The sequence below is a fragment of the Panthera pardus genome, unplaced genomic scaffold (genome assembly GCF_024362965.1).
Source record: "Panthera pardus isolate Hobbes unplaced genomic scaffold, ASM2436296v1 HiC_scaffold_6, whole genome shotgun sequence".
In the NCBI taxonomy this organism is placed as follows: Eukaryota; Metazoa; Chordata; class Mammalia; order Carnivora; family Felidae; genus Panthera; species Panthera pardus.
In genome coordinates, this window is record NW_026526991.1 from 71,811,055 (window position 1) to 71,830,642 (window position 19,588).

General features: G+C 35.5%; 1 protein-coding gene across 3 annotated transcripts; it reads left to right on the forward strand.

Annotated features, from left to right (window-relative positions):
* Positions 1 to 47: 47 nt before the first annotated feature.
* Positions 48 to 17,643, forward strand: ZCRB1 (zinc finger CCHC-type and RNA binding motif containing 1). Of its 3 annotated transcripts, none has more exons than XM_019452485.2 (8): positions 48 to 189; positions 1,241 to 1,326; positions 3,447 to 3,475; positions 12,017 to 12,128; positions 12,473 to 12,580; positions 15,768 to 15,880; positions 15,979 to 16,054; positions 17,045 to 17,643. In XM_019452485.2, the coding sequence occupies exons 2-8, from the start codon at positions 1,243 to 1,245 to the stop codon at positions 17,174 to 17,176; spliced, it is 654 nt and encodes a 217-aa protein (XP_019308030.1). In that variant the 5' UTR covers positions 48 to 189; positions 1,241 to 1,242; the 3' UTR covers positions 17,177 to 17,643. The 3 variants fall into 3 exon arrangements, with proteins under 3 accessions (XP_019308030.1, XP_019308031.1, XP_053751025.1); XM_019452486.2 differs by lacking the exon at positions 48 to 189 and adding an exon at positions 5,167 to 5,286 and having other exon boundaries at positions 1,281 to 1,326; XM_053895050.1 differs by lacking the exons at positions 48 to 189; positions 1,241 to 1,326; positions 3,447 to 3,475 and adding an exon at positions 4,085 to 4,120.
* The last annotated feature ends 1,945 nt before the right edge of the window (positions 17,644 to 19,588 follow it).

The following is a 19,588-nucleotide window of genomic DNA, read 5'->3' on the forward strand; positions in this document are numbered from 1 at the left end:
CCTCCGGTGCCTGGGTCTAGCTACCGCCAGGAAGAGGCGTTGCTGTCGCTGCTTTCCTACTTTTCCGCGCTTGACCCCTCCCAGGACCCGGGATGCCCAGGCCCCAGCGGGGGACGAGGAAGAGTCGGGGTTGAGCCCAGCTGAGTGGAGGGCTCGCGGTCTAGTCTTTCCGGCCCGCCCCACCTCAAGGTAAACGACTCTTCAGCTGCGGGCTTTCTCCCAGCGAGCCCCTACCCGGACCCGGCCGTCCAAACGATCTACCCCTCTCCCCCGCCATCCTTTTTATTCCGGGCCATTTATCATTGCCCGCCCTTCGCATTTCTCACCAGAATGGCTAACGTATATTTTCAAACGGGAAACTTTGAAGATGTTGAGTTCCTGAAGTTGTCTAATAAATTCCCCAAAAACATCTCAAGCAGCATCTAGCAGTTCTCCCACTAATCCGCGAATTGGCATGCCTTACAGTCAATATTTTGCTGTTTGTGATGTCCCCTACCCCCCTCTCAAGTACACATCACACAGGCTTTTTAAATCGAAATTTTGAACCTGGTTGAGTACGATATAATTTTCACAGATAATGTGTTTTGTAAAATATGCAATGAAAATTAACGACAAATTATATTTGTAAACTAAGGTACATATACAGGTCAGTATTTTTCAAGGTACTGAAACGTATTCATGTGGTAAAATGTATCAATTATTTAGCAATAATATACAAAATTAATGATTTGAAAGAACTTTACACCATCAGAATATGAGGCTAACATTTTCTCTTAACACCACTTTAGAGAAAAATATTAAAACAACCAAAAAGGTACCAAAATCCAAAGCATTAGTGAAATTGAGCGGCTAAGGTTCCTTCAGAACTACCAAGTTCTTATGTGGTGGGCAAGGTATGAAACCTTATGGAAAAGCACTTTCTTGCTCTTAGCCTGAGAAAAGGTTAAGTTCAGCCTCAGTTTTTTATTCATCTGTTAAATTCATTCTTCCTTCACACCATAATCCAGCACTGGAATGGTTAGTGTAAAGCCTTTACTTAAAAGAAAGTAACTCTTTTGAGTGGTGTCTGGGGAGAAGAAATTCCTTAATTCATCTAGCTAGAGTCATTGCTCCTAAGCCTAAAAAGTGAGGAAGGTGTATTAAATCTAGCATAATTACATCATTGATTGTCCATATTGGTTTTGGTTGGAATGAAGAATACCTGGTTTAGATTGCTTCTGTGGTTTGTTTTCCTTTTTAGAAATGAGTGGTGGATTGGCCCCAAGTAAAAGCACAGTGTATGTATCCAACTTGCCCTTTTCCCTGACCAACAATGACTTATACCGGGTAAGTAACTTTTAGTACAACTATCTACTGAATTCTCTATCTGAGGTACAAATGTAGCTTAAGCAAACAGTTCTCTTTGGCAAAATTCTTACTAACTACATTACAATGCACTTAAGTCATGAATAGCAAAGACCTCTGTTGCAAACATGAGTAAGTAAAAAAATTGACATTTATATAATTTCCCAGGAAAGTTTGCAGTGAGAATAACAAGTTCGTTATAAACACAGAAGACACAGCTAGCATAATGAAGTGGGAGCAACTTATGATAGGCTGATTTTTCCTGATTGCTAATTTGAGTTTTTGAGATTGGTGGAATAGAGGTTTTGGATGAAAGGGTTGATAAAAGCAAACAGACCCCTTTACTAAACCTCAAATTCTGAAAGGGTATTTTAATTTATATATATGGTTGAAATTTAACAGTTTAATAAATGTTATTTTCAATTCAGGATAGGGGTGATTGAGGAAGGAAAATCCAACATCTTCTTTCTCCTCTCCACCTTACAGAACAAAATTTCCTGCTGTCCCTGTCCTGCAGATGAGTAGTTGAGAGGAAGTGGAAGGAATAACATGAATCCTTTCTTCCAAGTGTGCCCTCTACTCTGCTTCTTTGGGTAGATGTTAAATACAGAGATGCTGCATAGGTGATACATAGTATTTGATTAATTAGTTAATTGAGATAGCTTGCGCCTCAAAGCACAGAGGAGAAAATGAACTCCAGCTTCTTTTGCATCAAAATAGAGATGTGTCTGTATTTATTGAAAACTTAACCTATGCTGAGCGCTCTTAGTACCAAGAACACAGCAATGAACAAAAAGATGAAAATCTATCTTGGGACTCATAACATAGCAAGATAAAAAAAAAAAAGATGTGAAATATAAAAAAGTCAAATGATATTATTACTTGGATACTAAATTAATGCTGTTAGGTGCTGAGGAGTAAAAATAAAGGAGGCCAGGGGTGACTGAGTGGCTCAATTGATTAAGCTTCCGACCTTGGCTCAGGTCATGATCTCACAGTTTGTGAGTTCAAGCCCCGCATCAGGCTCTGTGCTGACAGCTCAGAGCCTGGAGCCTGCCTTGGATTCTGTCTGTCTGTCTGTCTGTCTCTCTCTCTAAATAAACATTTGAAAAAAATAAAAGGTTATTAAATGTTAGGTCGGGAATGGAGGTAAAATTTTACAGGGACAGTCTAAAGCCCTTATTGAGAAGGTGACTTTTGAATAAAAACCTAAAGAAAGTAAAAAACAGCTGTGTGGATGTCTAGGGGAAAAGCATTTCTGGCACAGAGTAAATCAAGTGGAGAGAAGAGGAAGGGCAATCAGAGGGAGTTAAGACCGTGCAGGGGTGCCTTGTAGGGCCTACATACATCATGGTAAGGACTCTGAGTGAAATGAGAAGCCATTAGAAAGTGTTATACAGAAAACTGTATTGGTCTTCAAAATTCAGTGTTGCTAACACTGCAGTCCAGTTATACTACATTCCAGGATTACACAACTTAATGATAAAACTCAATTTATTATTGATTGTGTAGACATCAATGTATTCTGAAAGGCTTTTCTAAGACATAATAAATAGGAACTATTAGTATATAGGTAATGGCTGAAACAGAAATAGATGAGATTGCTTAGGGTGAAAATGCAGAAGTAAAAGGAAAGATAGGGCCCAGGTATAAAGAACTACCAACGAAAGGATGGGCGGAAAAACAGACTGATGGGAATGGATTTTTTCATTACAGAAGCTTTTCTGTTTCGTGTTTTGTTTTCTAAGCAGTCTAAGGATCTGTCTTCTGAAATAGTGATTGCTTAATGGGGTAGACTAGGAATAATGATATCCCACAGCGCTGATATTTACAGCACATGGTTTCTCTAGGGCTGTGGTGGGGTTGATAGTTGCCATGGATATGCCACAGAGACACAGCAGCTGTGCAGTGTGCACCTTCAGGGTTCCACACATAAAGAGTGGGGTTGTTTCTCTATCTCCCTGGGCCTGCTTTATAGAATAAAGGCTAAAAGTTTTCGCAAGCTTTAACAAAGAATGTGGTCAATTTATACAACCTGAAAATTTAATGTTTCTTATGATTTTAAATTAACTTGTAAATTATTTTGTGGTCTTTTGTTTCAGATATTTTCCAAATATGGCAAAGTTGTAAAGTAAGTATTCACGTCAAATTTTGAAACTTCATTTAAAAGTTTATCTGAATTTACTTTTCCATTTTTTTAAGATTTATTATTTTTCATTAAAAAAGATATTTGATACAGTAAAGAAAAATACTGCTATTAACATTTTTATGTATAATTCGGTCATTTTTCTGAACATATAAACATGTATAGATAATTTTTTAAAGACTCAATTCTATATGTGCAATTTTGTTGTCTTTTTAAATTTTTTTTTATGTTTATTTTTGACTAGGAGAGAGCGCAAGTGGGGGGTGGGAGGGGAGGCAGACAGGGAGACACAGAATCTGAAGCGGGCTCCAGGCTCTGAGCCGTCAGCACAGCACCTGATGCAGGGCTCGAACTCCTGAACCATGAGATCATGACCTGAGCCAAAGTCGGACACTTAACTGACTGAGCCACCCAGGTGCCCTGTTGTCTTTTTTTAAACTTGACATTATACTATAAACGTGAGGTGAAAGATACACCCTCATATTTAAGGATTTCTTGGTGTTGCTTTATATATCATAATTTATTTAAACAACACAATTTCTTACCATATTACTAAGAATTAAAACTGATTCTTTCATACAATAGAAGACATAAAGGCTCTGATTAAGTACATATTTTGGTTACTAAAAGGTATGTTATCAAGTATACCAAGTATTTCGATGCTTATGACATGCAAAGTGCTTATGAGACTGATAAATAGAAAATATATTCTCTGGCTTTCATAGAAAGATTAGAGATCCAGCTGGAAAGACTGCAAAAATGGTAGAGATGATAATATCAGTTGGGGCTGAAAGTTACAGAAGGACCATAGGAACTTCTCATATTTAATTCACTATTTTATTTTTTTAAGTTTGTTTTGAGAGAGCATGAGCAGTGGGGGCAGAGAGAGAGCGGGTGCACACGCACGCACAAGTGGGGAAGGGGCAAAGAGAAAGGGGGAGAGAGAATCCTAAGCAGCCTCCAGGTTGTCAGTACAGAGCCTGACACAGGGCTGGAACTCTCAAACCGAGATCATGACCTGAATCGAAATCCAGAGTTGGATGCTTAACTGACTGAGCCACCCAGGCACCCCTAATTCACTATTTTAAATCAATCGTGCAACTATATTATGGGGCAAAGAAGTGAAAGCAAGATATTATCATTCTGACTATCTTAAAACCAGCATATATTTGGTAGAAATTTAATATTGTATTTAAAAATCCCAAGAATTTAGAGCATATTTATCTTGGCCAGTCATTTTTTTTTCTAGCTTTGGATAAATGGATGTTAAACAGTTGGAAGTTCATTTGCATCCTGAAGTTAACTTCTTTTAAACTTGCTCTTTTACTAACAAAATCATCAAAAATGCTTCTGGGTAAATTTTGGGTCTTTAGAGTTTTGAAAAATCATTATCAGTCAAAGCACTAATAATGATATTTAACAATGAGCACATAAATATGCTAGGCATCGTTCTAATCTTCTTACATATATTAACTCATTAAATTCTCACAACTACCTTTTAAGGTAAATACTATTAGTATCCTAATAATATAAATAACAAAACTGAAGCACACAGTAAACCTAAAATCATATTGCCAGTTAGTGGTGCAGACAGGATTTGAAATCTAACAGTTTTATTTCAGAGCCTACTCCTTTAACCATATTGTTACCTCTCCTTGGTTTTTCTCATCTGTCAGAATCTCTGAATGAATTTCCATACAAATATATAATTATGAACCATGAGAATTGTATGAAGTCAAAGACAGAGTTATAAGCACCTATAACAGAGAAGACCTGATCTAATCTGGATAGTCAGGGTAGGTTTACCTGGGTCCGTATCCTTTGAATTGGAACTACAGGCTGAGTAAAAGGTGGGCAAAAAGAATGGGAAGAACATTTTAGGTAGAGGGAATGGCTTGTGCAAAGGCCTTGGGGCAAGAGAAAAATGAGATCCAGAAACAAAAGGCCAGGGGCACCTGGGTGGCTCAGTCAGTTGAGCATCTGACTTCAACTCAGGTCATGATCTCTGGATTTGTAGGTTTGAGCCCCATGTCAGGCTGTCTGCTCTCCGCACAGAACCCGCTTTGGATCCTCTGTACCCCTCTTTCTCTGCCCCTCCCCCTCTGGTGTGCGCATGTGTGCGCGCATGCGCTTGCGCTCTCTCTCTCAAAAGTAAACATTTTTAAAAAAGGAAACAGAAGGCCAATAGGACTAAAGATGAGTAAACAAGAGGGAGAGAGCACAAGATGAGTCTAGAATGGAAACAGGCCCCTAATCTTTCTCTTTGGCCATGTTGAATACCAGGAATTCACTGATAAACAATTTTAAATGAGAGAGTGACATAATTTGAATTTTTAGAAGCTTATTCTGGCTTCAGTGTAGAAATTAGAATGGAGGGAAACGAGCATATGCTGGGAGATCAGTCAAAAAAGCTATAATCATAGCTCAGGAGAGAGATATGGACTAAGGTGGTGTAGGTGGAAAAGTAGAGGCTGGTCAGATTTGAGAGATCATTAGGATGTAAAATGGGTAATACTTAGTGATGTATTTACTTTGTATGTAAGGGTTAGGTGAGTGAGAAGGAGGTGTTACGACAACACTGAGGTTTCCCAGAATAATACCTGCTTCATATTATGACCTTAAATGAGTACTTCTCATGCTAGAAACGTGGGAATCATCCTAGATTTGTGCTTTTGAATCTTTGGTGTAATAATTATTTTCTGTTACTGTAGAAGATACCTCTTTCAAAATAGTGTATTATAATTCGTTTATAGGTCTCTCTACCTCTAGACTCTAAGCTTTTTTCTGAAAGTAAAAACCTTGTTCTATGGCCTTTAATTATCAATGCTTATAGTGCTTAGGCTTGAGGCTAATAGAGTGACTGGCTAACCACATGAATAAACAAACAGATGCACTTTTTGAAAAACCAGTTTCCTATTTTTTTTCATGTGAATAAGAAGCTATGTTGATTTTAATTATTAAATTTTTATGTTACTGAATAATGTCTATACACTGAAAATTCAACTAATTGAAAACATAAAAACTAAAACATCCTGTTACATTAATCCAGATGCATTACATCCATCTGTAGCAAGCACTGAAATATTTTCTTTAAAAAATATTTTAATTTTAATTTTTAACAGGCTTTATATTTTAGAGTAGTTTTAGGTTCACAGAAAAAAATGAGTGGAAAGTACTGAGATTTCCTATATTCTCCATACCTCCATATACAGACTCCCTCCTTCACTCTCAAAGTCTCACACTAGAGTGATGCATTTGTCACAATCAATGAACTACGTTTCCACATTTTTATCATTCAATGTATAGTTTACGTTAGTGGCCACTCTTGGTGGTGTATGTTCTGTGGGTTTGGACAAATGTATAAGTACTAGCATCTACCATTATAGTATCATCCAGAGTAGTTTCACTGTCTTAAAAGCCATGTGTGCTCTGCCTATTCATTCATCTCTTCCCTACACCTGGCAACCACTGATCTTTTTAATGTTCACAGTTTTGCTTTTTCCAGAATATCAGAGTTGGAATCATATAGTATATAGCCTTCTCATATTGCCTTCTTTCACTTAGTAACATGCATTTAAGGTTTCTCCATTTGTTTCTATGGCTTGATAGCTCATTTCTTTTTGGGAACTGAATAATATTCCTATTTCATTGTCCAGATGCACTACAGTTTATTTATCCATTCATTAACTGAGAGACATCTTGGTTGCTCTCAAGTTTTGGCAATTATGACTAAAGCTGCTATGAACATCTGTGTGCAGGTTTTTGTGTGGACCTAAGTGTTCAAATTGGGTAAATACCAAGTAGCATAACTGCTGGATAATGTGATATGAGTATGTTTCACCAAATTATCTTCCAAGGTGGCTACGCCATTTTGCCTTCCAACCAGCAAGGAATAAGAGTTCCTGTTGCTCCCCATCTTGGCAGCATGTTGTCAGTGTTCTGGATTTTGGCTATTCTAATAAAGTTTAGTGGTGTGTCATTGTTTTAATTTATAATTCCCTAATGACATATGATGCTAAACTTCTTTTCATATACTTATTTGCCATCTGTATATATTCTCTGATGAAGTTCAACCCTTTAGGCTATTTTTTAATTGGGTGGTTTTTCTTATTGTTGAATTTTTTTTAATTTAATTTTTTATTTTTTTAAATTTACATCCAAAATAGTTAGCATATAGTGCAACAATGATTTCAGGAGTAGATTCCTTAATGCCCCTTACTCATTTAGCCCATCCCCCCTCCCACACCCCCTTCAGTAACCCTCAGTTTGTTCTCCATATTTATGAGTCTTCTGTTTTGTCCCCCTCCCTGTTTTTATATTCTTGTTTCCCTTCCCTTATGTTCATCTGTTTTGTCTCTCAAAGTCCTCATATGAGTGAAGTCATATGATTTTTGTCCCTCTCTGACTAACTTCACTTAGCATAATACCCTCCAGTTCCATCCACATAGTTGCAAATGGCAAGATTTCATTCTTTTTGATTGCCGAGTAATACTCCATTGTATATATATAGCACATCTTCTTTATCCATTCATCCATCGATGGACATTTGGGCTCTTTCCATACTTTGGCTATTGTTGATAGTGCTGCTATCAACATGGGGGTGCATGTGTCCCTTCGAAACAGCACATCTGTATCCCTTGGATAAATGCCTAGTAGTGCAATTGCTGGGTCATAGGGTAGTTCTATTTTTGGTGTTTTGAGGAACCTCCATACTGTTTTCCAGAGTGGCTACACCAGCTTGCATTCCCAACCAGTTTCCTATTTGTATCTATATTTTTGTTTTTACATACTGAGCTAGGCTTAATAGAGGTTACAGAGGCAATCTTCAAGGAGTTTATATTAAAATAGGTCTGATGAGGCATGATTTATACGTAGATTTCAGTAGAGACTAGCAGAAAGGAGGAGAAATTATTTCCAGGTAAAGAGATTGGAGAACTGACAAGTTCTGAACTCTGAAGAATGAGTAAATGTTTAATGGACAAAGATTGAGAGTTGAAAGGAGATAGAAGCCATGTGAATAAAGGTACCAATTTGGAATAGTACAGGCCATGCTCCATAAACATCAAGTAGTTTTTTGTGGCTAGACCTCATAGTTGTGAGTGAGAAGTAGTGAAAGATGAGGGAAGTGGGAGCCAAATCATAATGGATATTGATTACAGGACCAAGACATACACAAATTGAAGAAACAAAGATTTTTGAGCAAAAGAATGATATGATTTTATTTAGTCCTTCAATAAAAACTCTCAGTAGCATATGAGAGCATTAATATCAAGGGAACTAGTAAGAATACACTATTGAAACAGCAGTGCCATTGTGGACAAAGCTGTGGGAATGAAAAAAGGGACAGATGAGAGACATCATTAACTGAGGATGACTTTGAAAACGAACACTTCTGAAACTGTACTTTAGGAAAAATGATTAACGACTTTAGTTGACCTTCACAAACATGCAGATTCCAAAAAGTTAAAGATTTTCATATTTCTTTCAAAATTAGTTAAAAAGGTTCCAGATATCCTCAGTTAACTGTGGTAACTCTAAACAAGCTTTGTCAAGTGTTTGGCTTTTCTTCTTTCCTTCTAAGCCTAATGAATAACAGATGCACTCTTCTTAGAAACTAAACCGTTTTGCCCATTTTTCCCTAAATTATTTCAACTTATGTTCCCTTTTTGAATGAAAAAAAGTACCCCTTTTTCTTAATATAGTGGCATCTTTTTCCAGTTTCATTCCAGTTGCTATATAAGTACCTAAACCCAAATTGAAATAGAATAAATTTAAATATGTGAAATGTAATATTAAATAAAATGTCTATTTATTTACTTGGGTCCTCCTGTCTGTTCTGTTAATTCAGGTTTTAGAAAATTATTAAGCTTTGTCTGGAACCCTTTTTTTTTTTTTTTAACTATTTGGAAATAATCACAAATTTATTAAAAAGTTACAAAAATAGTACAAAGAACATCCAAATATCCTTTACCCAGATTCACCCATTAACATTTTGCCCCATTTACTTTATCATTGGTCCTCTCTCTCGTGTAAGTGTGTATGTATGCGTATATATGTATGTATATACATGTGTATGTATCTGTATAGATATACAGTTTGTTTTTGTGAGTTATTTGAGGGTAAGTTACAAACATCATCACCCTTTACTCCTAAATACTTTAGTATGTATTTCCTAAAAAATAGGGTTATAATATCATGTAATCACAGTATGGTTACCAAATCCATAAATGTATACTGATAAAATACTTTTATTGAATCAATTATCCATGTTCCAGTTTTGTCAGTTGACCTAATAATGTCCCACATAGAATTTTTCTCCTATAGTACAGTCAAGAATTAGGGGTTAATTTTAACTGTCCTATTTTCTAGCCCCCCTTAATTTGGAACATTTATAAAGAATATAGTTCTCTCTCATCTTGGTTTCCCTCTCATTTTGTATTTTCCTGATGCTGCGTCATGATTACATTGGAGTTCTATGTACTCTTGGCTGGTAACTGCCTAGGTATTGTTGTATTCTGGAGTTTCAGTCGGGATCCATACAGTGTGCGTGTCCCTCATTAGTGCTAATTTTGATCACCTAGTCAAGGTGTAATTTCTCCACTGTATAATTACTTTTTTCCCCTTTGCAACTGATAAGCAGTTTGTGAAAAACATTGTTAACATAATGTAAATATCTTGTTCCACATAAAAATTTCATTTAAATTGAGTATTTGTTCATCAACAAATCATCTACTTGCCTGATCCAGTCTTTACTGTGATTGTGGTGATCTTCCAAATCTAGCACTTCTTTTGACATTCTGCTGTAAGCGAAAACCCTCCCTTCTCCCCCATTTATTTATTTAATATGGACTTATAAATTACTTTTTTCTGTGGCTTATTAATAAGTACTTAATATTATTTTGGTACTCAAATTGTCCTAGATTTGGCCAGTCTGAGCTCCTTTAAGCTGGTTTCTGTATTCCTGTGCCATGCCCCATCATTTCTTTTAATTTTTTTTTTTAATGTTTATTTTTGAGAGAGACAGAGCACGAGCAGGGAATGGGCAGAGAGAGAGGGAGACACAGAATCTGAAGCAGGCTCCAGGTTCTGAACTGTCAGCACAGAGCCAGATGCAGGGCTTGAACTCATGAACTGTGAGATCATGACCTGAGCCAAACTCAGTGCTCAACCAACTGAGCCACCCAGGTGCCCCTCTTTTTTTTTTTTTTTTTTAAGTACTTCCTTTCCGGCATAACAAGATGTTCCATGTTCATCTTGTTCCTACCCTATCCCAGCCTTGGAATCAGCTGTTTCTCCAGAGAGCCCTATTGAACATTGATTTTTAAACTATATTTAATGATACATAATGAGCAAGGGGGCACCTGGGTGGCTCAATCAGTTAAGCATCCGACTTCAGGTCAGGCGATGAACTCTCAGTTGGTGGGTTCGAGCCTCACGTCAGGTTCTGTGCTGACGGCTCAGGGCCTGGAGCCTGCTTCAGATTCTGTGTCTCCCTCTTCTCTCTGCCCCTCCCTGACTTGTGCTCTGTCTGTCTCTCTCTCTCAAAAATAAACATTAAAAAAAATCTTTTTTAAAAAACGAAGAAAAAAATGAGCAAGGGTCACAAGGACTAGGGATGTGTAAAGGGTCAGGAGAAAGAACAGTCTCTGGTCTTATCATCATCCCTATCACTTAGGTATCTTGGATGGTACAGCTAGGAACTACAGAACTGGAGATTCTTAAAGGTGATGGGGATTAAGGAGTGCACTTGCTGTGATGAGCACTGGGTGTTACATGGAAGTGTTGAATCACTACATTGTACACCTGAAATCTAATATTACACTGTATGTTAAATAACTGCAATTTAAATAAAAAACTTTTTAAAAAAATATAGTTAGATTCTAAAACCTATGAAAAATAATTTAAGTAAATCAATTTACTTTTGCATAAAAGAGAACACCTCAATTTTTGTTTTTTCCTTTGGAGGGAATTAGTGGAAAAAAGGGATTATGCTTACTCTTCAAGATTCTGTTCTCTCTATAATCTCTTTACTTCATTCTCCAATCTCTGATTAATGTTTGACTTTTCAGGTACTTCTTAGATGTGTTCACTTTTGTTAAAGCATTGTCACGTTTTCTCATTTCCATTCTTCTTGATATCCCGTAACTTGAAGAAATAGTTGATTTATCAGCCATATATAATTTCTCTTTGTAAATGCTTTACTAACCCTTTTTTGAATACTTCAATGTTCCAAGTGTCCATTAATGTTTTTATTTATTGCTGCCTCATTTAAAAAAAAATTTTTTTTAATGCTTATTTATTTTTGAGAGAGACAGAGCACAAGCAGGACAGGGGTAGAGAGAGAGGGAGACAGAATCCAAAGCAGGCTCCAGGCTCTGAGCTATCAGCACAAAGCCCAACACGAGGCTCGAACCCATGAAACGTGAGATCATGACCTGAGCTGAAGTCAGTCGCCCAACTGACTGAGCCACCCAGGTGCTCCAGCTGCCTCATTATTTTTAACTGGCTATTTGTTTATGCTTTAAGGGTTACTATAATGAAAGATAAAGATACCAGGAAGAGCAAAGGAGTTGCATTTATTTTATTTTTGGATAAAGACTCTGCACAAAACTGTACCAGGGCAATAAACAACAAACAGGTAAGCCATTTATTCCCAGCAAGATTTTTAATCCAAAAGGCTTTGTGTTTATCCAGACCAAAAATGTGGGGTTACAGTGGATGGTCAAGTCATGGATATCAATAGATTCTGAGGGTATTTATTTAACTTCTAGAAAAGAGGTCAAACTGTATTTGGTTCCATAAATACTGGCAGAATCTAAGGAATAAGAATCTATTCTACAGGATGTTATTTGTCACACCGGAGTAGGCAATTGCTAAAGTAATCTAAAATGGAATTGAAGGTTTAAGGAAATGGAATCAAATAACTAGTTTTAGGTTTCAATGAAATACATCCTTCTGCATTTACGTTTTTCTCTGGTTTAGTTATTTGGTAGAGTGATAAAAGCAAGCATTGCTATCGACAATGGAAGAGCAGCTGAGTTCATCCGAAGACGAAACTACTTTGATAAATCTAAGTGTTATGAATGTGGGGTGAGTATACCTAAAACTTAATGTAATTTTCCATAGTTTATTTTAAGGTATTTTTCACATCAGTGTTTTATTTGTGCTCTCTAAAATTTCTGGCTTACTAAAACCAGGTTATGAAAGTTGTCTTACTTTGGGACTATCAACTCGTGTAAGAAAACTCCATTGAAATGTAGTATGTAAAGATAACCTGAGTTGGGTAATATAGAGTGGTATTTTCTCCAGTTTCTAAATCTTTAAAAACTGTTAAATTAAGAAGTGCTAGACTAGTTACTTACTTTGTCTTGAAAAATTTTTGTGACCCATAAATTTGTGTAATAATAGGATACTGTTTGTGTCTATAATAGTTTGCCAATGTTTAAGCATCACAGTTCAGTATAAACACTATCATATGACCAACCTATCCTGAATGAGATACTGTATTTTAAAACTTGGGAGTTTTTTTTTCTACTTAGTACTGCAGATGCTTGTAACTGAACTATCACCAAGTTTTCTTGCCTAGTTCTTATAGTTTGTCATTACCCCTTTAAACTTTTGGTGAGTAGGAAAAATATAATGACAAGGCCCATAATAATGATGGTACCACAAGAATATCAGTCTAGGGCTTGTTGTCAGTTTCCCAAATGCCTATATAAAATATTTTTAAAAAAGAGTCCGGAGGTATTAATGGGGAAATGGGGAGAGGTTTACTGAGAGCCATTTTCCTGGCTACAAAATCACATGGAAGATACAAAGAAATAGGTTGGGGTCCTTTCCTTCACTGCCACACTCAACACCTTGTTCCCTAAAGATATATATAAACAGACGGATGGATGGTATAACCTGTCAATTCCTGTGATTCTAACACCTCTTAAGTTAATGTTATAAAAATTGTGTTCCAGATCCTGAGTTTTGTTAAGAAAGAAAGGAAGAGAAGGGTAGTTATGGTTAGATAGATTCGTCAGAAATCCTGGATGAATCTGTTAATCTTTTTGGTTTGTGGATGCATAAATTTGTTATATTATACTTTGTACATTTTTATACTTCTTAAATTTTCCCCTTCCCCAAATCTGTATACATTTATTTAGCCTGGTTTTCCCTTAAGTTACTTCTCTCTGAAACTGTTCTTATATATGGAGTATGTTGACATTATTCCAAAAACAGTTTGGAAAATGCTTGTCTAAGTGCATTCACTTAGCAGTTCATTAACAGTAACATCTCTTGCATTCAGCCATATCCCAAGATATATAAAGTACACAGTCTATTTAATGCTTTCTAAAATGTACTTGAAAAGCATGATTATTTTTCTCTTCTATTGTTCTAATCCTGGCTCAGTCTCTCCCCACACCCTTACTCTTACATATCACTTCTTCAGTGTATTTAGTGAGCTAATGTTCAGATTATAGTTCATTGTGTTATGTTTTACAGCTCAACCATGTTATACCTCATTATAATAGTATGGGTAGTCTAGCCCCAAATGTAATTGTAATTTGTCTACTAGCCACATTAAAAAAAGAAACAGGCAAAAATTAATATCTTTTTATATCATAACCCAGTATATATCCAAAATATTATCATTTCAATATGTAATTAATATTTTCAAAAATTAAGGTATTTTATATTCTTTTTTCTTCAAAATCCAATATGTATTTTACCCTTACAGTGTATATCAATTCAGACAAGTTCTAAGTAGCCACAGAGAATCACAGTTAATGGCTAACAACAATTGGACAGTGCAGGTATAATCCAGATATGAAAGGAGCAAAGTGAAATTAATGGGAAAAAAGAAAATAAAAATAAAAATTCAAATTAAAAAAAATTTTTAAAAATAAAATGGGAAAGTGAGGAAGACTTTAAATTTTCCATTTGTTTTTAAACCAATGGGTTTCAATTCAATGTCATCTCCTCCATAAAGTCTGCCTTGGTAATTCCAAATCAGAAATCTCTTCCTCTCTTAAGTTTCCACAGCACTCCATCCACTAGAAAGTAAATCACCCTGTACTGCAGCTGAGATAACTGGGTAAATAGCAGAAATAAGATTCTGATGCTTTCATAGCAGTTGATTTTTTTTTTATTATTCCAAGTACAGAGGATGTCACATTATAAGTGCAGGTAAATATATGAACTATCAGTCTATGGTCTTCAAATTATGAGTAACAGGTAATTTTGAAGAGCATTTCATTGTAGGTACACGTGGGTATGGTTGATCATAAAAAATGGCCTCGGTACTCATTCCTCCAATTAAGAGTCAGGGTCTATGTCCATGTTTCTTGAATATGGATTTATGAATTGTTTTGAACAATAAACTGTAGCTAAAAAATAAAAAATAAACCAATGGTAAGCAATGTATTGGAAGTTAATAGGAAAGTTTTGTCCTATTTTATCAAATAATAAGTTAAAATTTTTACATTAAGATAGATGGTCCATTTAAACTTTGAATTGTTTTATACCCTGAATCTTGAGACTTAAGATGTTTGAAGAGGGGCACGTGGGTGGCTCAGTTGGTTGGGCGTCCGACTTCAGCTCAGGTCACGATCTCACAGCTCATGAGTTCAAGCCCCATGTCCAGCTCTGTGCTAACAAGCTCAGAGCCTAGAGCCTGCTTCCAATTCTGTCTTTCTCTCTCTCTGCCCCTCCTCTGCTCAAACCGTCTCTTTCTGTCTCAAAAAATTAATAAATGTCAAAAATTTTTTTAAAAAATAAAATGAGGGGCACCTGGATGGCTCAGTCAGTTGAGCGTCCGACTTCAGCTCGGGTCACGATCTCACGGTCTGTGAATTTGAGCCCCGCATCGGGCTCTGGGCTGATGGCTCAGAGCCTGGAGCCTGCTTCCGATTCTGTGTCTCCCTCTCTCTCTGCCCCTCCCCCGTTCATGCTCTGTCTCTCTCTGTCTCAAAAATAAATAAACGTTAAAAAAAAAATAAAAAATAAAATAAAATGAAATGTTTGAAGGAAGAATACTTCTTTTGTTCTTAGTAAAACTACTAAAATATTCTTTTATTGTTAAGGTAGTTTATTGGTGGTTATAACATCATAATCTCTTTCTTTTAAATATTAAAGTAGTGGGTTGTATTATTTCTTAATATATATACTCCTAGTGTGACAATATTCCTTTTTAAGTTCCAAAGCCTTCAGTCATAGGGTACCAGGCAAGTTTCCATTAATAACATACAAATACAGCTCTTCTCTTTTCCTTTTTAACATGAAACAAAAGGAAAGTGGACATTTAAGTTATGCCTGTCCTAAAAATATGCTTGGAGAACGTGAACCTCCAAAGAAGAAAGAGAAAAAGAAAAAAAAGAAAATTCCTGAACCAGAAGAAGAAATGTATGTATATCTACTCTTACTAAATACGTTACTGTGTTTTTTCTGTCTTTTTACTATTGGTTGAGCACATTCTGATTTTTTTGTTTTTAATAATTTAGTGAAGAAGTAGAAGAAAGTGAAGATGAAGGGGAAGATCCTGCCCTTGACAGCCTTAGTCAGGCCATAGCTTTCCAGGTACTAAACCGTTCTTTTAAAAATGCTATTGCTGCCTTGGGTTCATGGTCTTATATTTCTTGCTTGCTTTATTGATCATTTCATGGCAACCTTCATCTCTCCCCTTTACCTCTTTAAGAGACAGGCTGTTTCTCTCTGGTCTTTAGGGCGGTGTGATAGAAAAATTCCCATTGGGTCTTTCTAGATTTTAAGGGCCCCACAACATTTTTAAATTATTATTATTATTTTAAATGTTTATTTATTTATTTTGAGAGAAAAAGCATGAGCAGGGGAGGAGCAGAGAGAGAGAGAATCCCAATCAGGTTCCACACTGTCAGCATGGAGCCTGACGCAGGGCTCAATCTCAAACCATGAGATCACGACTTGAGCCAAAATCAACAGTCAGTAGCTTAGCAGACTGAGCTACCCAGGCACCCCAGACCCTACAACATTTTCAGTATCTTATTATAATTTCATTATGGAATTGAGCAGAACTATTTGATTAAAGTGAGTTTAGCTGAATGGAGAAGATTTTATTAAATCAAAGATAGGTTTTAAATGAAGCTTCACTTAGCAAACCAGAAACACAGTTTTGACCATTAAAGGTCCTAATACAAGTATATGAAACTTGATAAGGCCATATAATCTTCTAATATCTATAAAGTTATTTTGTTTTAATGTCTGTAGTTAATAAATTACAAACACATGCATTATTTTTCCTTTTAGTTAAGTGATGTCATATTTTATATAACATTTCCACCTCAAGCAAGGATGGAAAGTAGGCTTCATTTAATGTCCCTGTTAGAAATTGCTTAGAATAATTTTGAGTAACACAGTGAATCTGGGACATAACTTGGGCAGGTGGGATATTCTGATGAAGTAGAATGTCTGCATGAGCTGGAAGGTGGGGAGTGTTGGCATTTATGGTGTGTTTTTGCCATGTTTTGAAATAATGCACTGTAAATAAACATTCCTGGTTTGGTTTTGTTTGTTTTCTGAATCACATTCCAGCAAGCCAAAATTGAAGAAGAACAAAAAAAATGGAAACCGAGTTCAGGGGGTCCCTCAACATCAGATGACTCAAGACGCCCAAGGATAAAGAAAAGCACATATTTCAGTGATGAAGAAGAACTGAGTGATTAAAATTATATTTATTATGTAAATATCATTAAATTTTTTAAAAAAATCTTGAGTTCGGTTGGGGACTAAAGATTACTTTTAGAATTTGAACATAAAGAACACTTAGTACCAAATAATTTTTTACTATAAAATAGTTCATAGGAAACTGAAAATAATTTTAAAGTATCATGTTTCTATCTTGCCTTAGAGTAATAAAAATAAAGATTTGGTAGTAACTGTTAATCTTGAAAACAGTTCATTTGAATAAAAAAGAGATCATAATACTATCACAGTATTGCTGTTGTCCTCTCAAGAAAAAAGAGAGGAGGTATTAAAAAGATGTGTTTGAGAAGTTCATTATAAAAGTTTATTCATGTCTGATTGCTTTACATGAAGACTTGAAATAAATTTCATCTTTAAGACAAAAACTTCGTAACTACTGGAAAATGCTGATTTATGGTTATTAAATGTTAATAAAATTTTCAAGAGAATTTTGTTTTTAAATGTGGGTGTTTTGCTATCCTATTTCTTTTAGCTTTATCCCAACCTGGATACATCGTTAATTATCCATAAAGTATAAAGTAGCTTTAAAAGGCTTATAACCAAACACCAATAATTTGTCTGACACACCTTTCGACCAAATTCCATTCATTCCCCAGAAGCAACTAACTTTTTTAGCTGTTTCTTCTCATATGTACATGCATATTGCTATATAAAATACATATATTTCTGCCACTTAATTCATAAAGGAGTAAGGGAGGATTTTTCATTCTCCTATACTACACCCTGCCCTCCTCCATCTTCCCAATATGGCTATGTTAAAACTTTTGGTTAAATTCACAGTTATTGTATTTATTTTATGACCATGTAAATACTTCTGAGTCAATGAGTGTGCTGAGATTAAATTTTTGTAGAATTAATAATTGCCTCATTTTTTCATTATATATCTTTTTATTTATGACTAAATCTTCCTATATCTTCTGCAGATTATTATATGGAAATGGGATTATAGAGCCTTTAATTTACACTTTGTGTATTTCTATATTGATGGAATGCTTTTTAAAAGAACACCCATTTAGGAGCACCTGAGTGGCTCAGTCGGTTAAGCATCCGACATCAGCTCAGGTCATGCTCTTGCAATTTGTGGGTTCGAGCCCTGCGTCGAGCTCCTTGCTGACAGCTCAGAGCCTGGAGCCTGCTTTGGAGTCTGTGTCTCCCTCTCTCTGTGCCCCTTCCCTTCTCACGCTCTGTATCTCTCTCAAAACTAAATATACAAAAAAATAAATAAATAAATTAATTAAAAAAAAAAAAAACTAAATATACATTTAAAAAAAATTTTTTAACACCCATTTATTAGTTTTAACTACTAAAAACAATAAAAATATTTCCCCTTTGAAAACTATAAAGCCAATGAAAGTGTTAACCACTCACTAGCAAAGAATCTTCTAGATTTCAATGAGGAAACCAGACTAAATAATTGAGTGGTGGACTCTACTTTTTGTTCCACCCATTAATTCATTAAATTTAAAAGAAAAAAGGGGACAAAGTTTGCAACAAAATACAGGTAAGTTTTTATATGAATACCTTCCGACAGAATAGAAAATGAGCTAGTGAATATGTAGAAAATAAGAACTAAATGAAAAATACCCTTTATCATTAGTTATTTTTACAACCAGTAGAACATTTTTTATCTAATTAAAAAAAAATCAGTGGTGATGAAGATGACTTCAGAGTACTTGTAGTATTGTAAACTGGCTAGTTGCTGAAGGGTAATTTAACAATAAGTGTTAAATATGCTCTATTGTTTAAACCAGAAATTATATTCTGTTTTATCCTTGGGTTCTAGTCAGAAGTACAGGTATTATGTGCAAAGCTATATGTTATTTACAACTCAGAACATAATTAAATGCCAACAAAAAATAAAACATGATATTATCATCCAAAATGATAGATTCTTAGGAAGCATTAAAATGCTTCAGAGAATTCCTAATGGTATGGAAGAATTCTGGATATAATGTCAGTTGCAAAATATCTGTTATGTATAGAGATACGTATATGCATGTGGATGGAAAAAGTTTACTACTAAAGTAGAAATGCATAATAAAGTATAGTTTCTTGCCATTTGCAACAACGTGGAAGGAACTAGAGTATATTATGCTACTCAAAATAAGTCAGAGAAAGACAAATACATGATTCCACTCATGTGGAATTTGAGAAATTTAACGGATGAACATTGGGGGAGGAAAGGAAAATACAAGATGAAAACGGAGGCAAACCATAAGAGACTCTTAAATACAGAGAATAAACCAAGGGTTGATGGGATGGTTAAATGGGTGATGGGCATTAAGGAGGGCACTTGGGTTGAGTGCTGGGTGTTAATATGTAAGTGATGAATCACTTGGTTCTACTGAAGCCAAGACTACACTGTATTTTAAC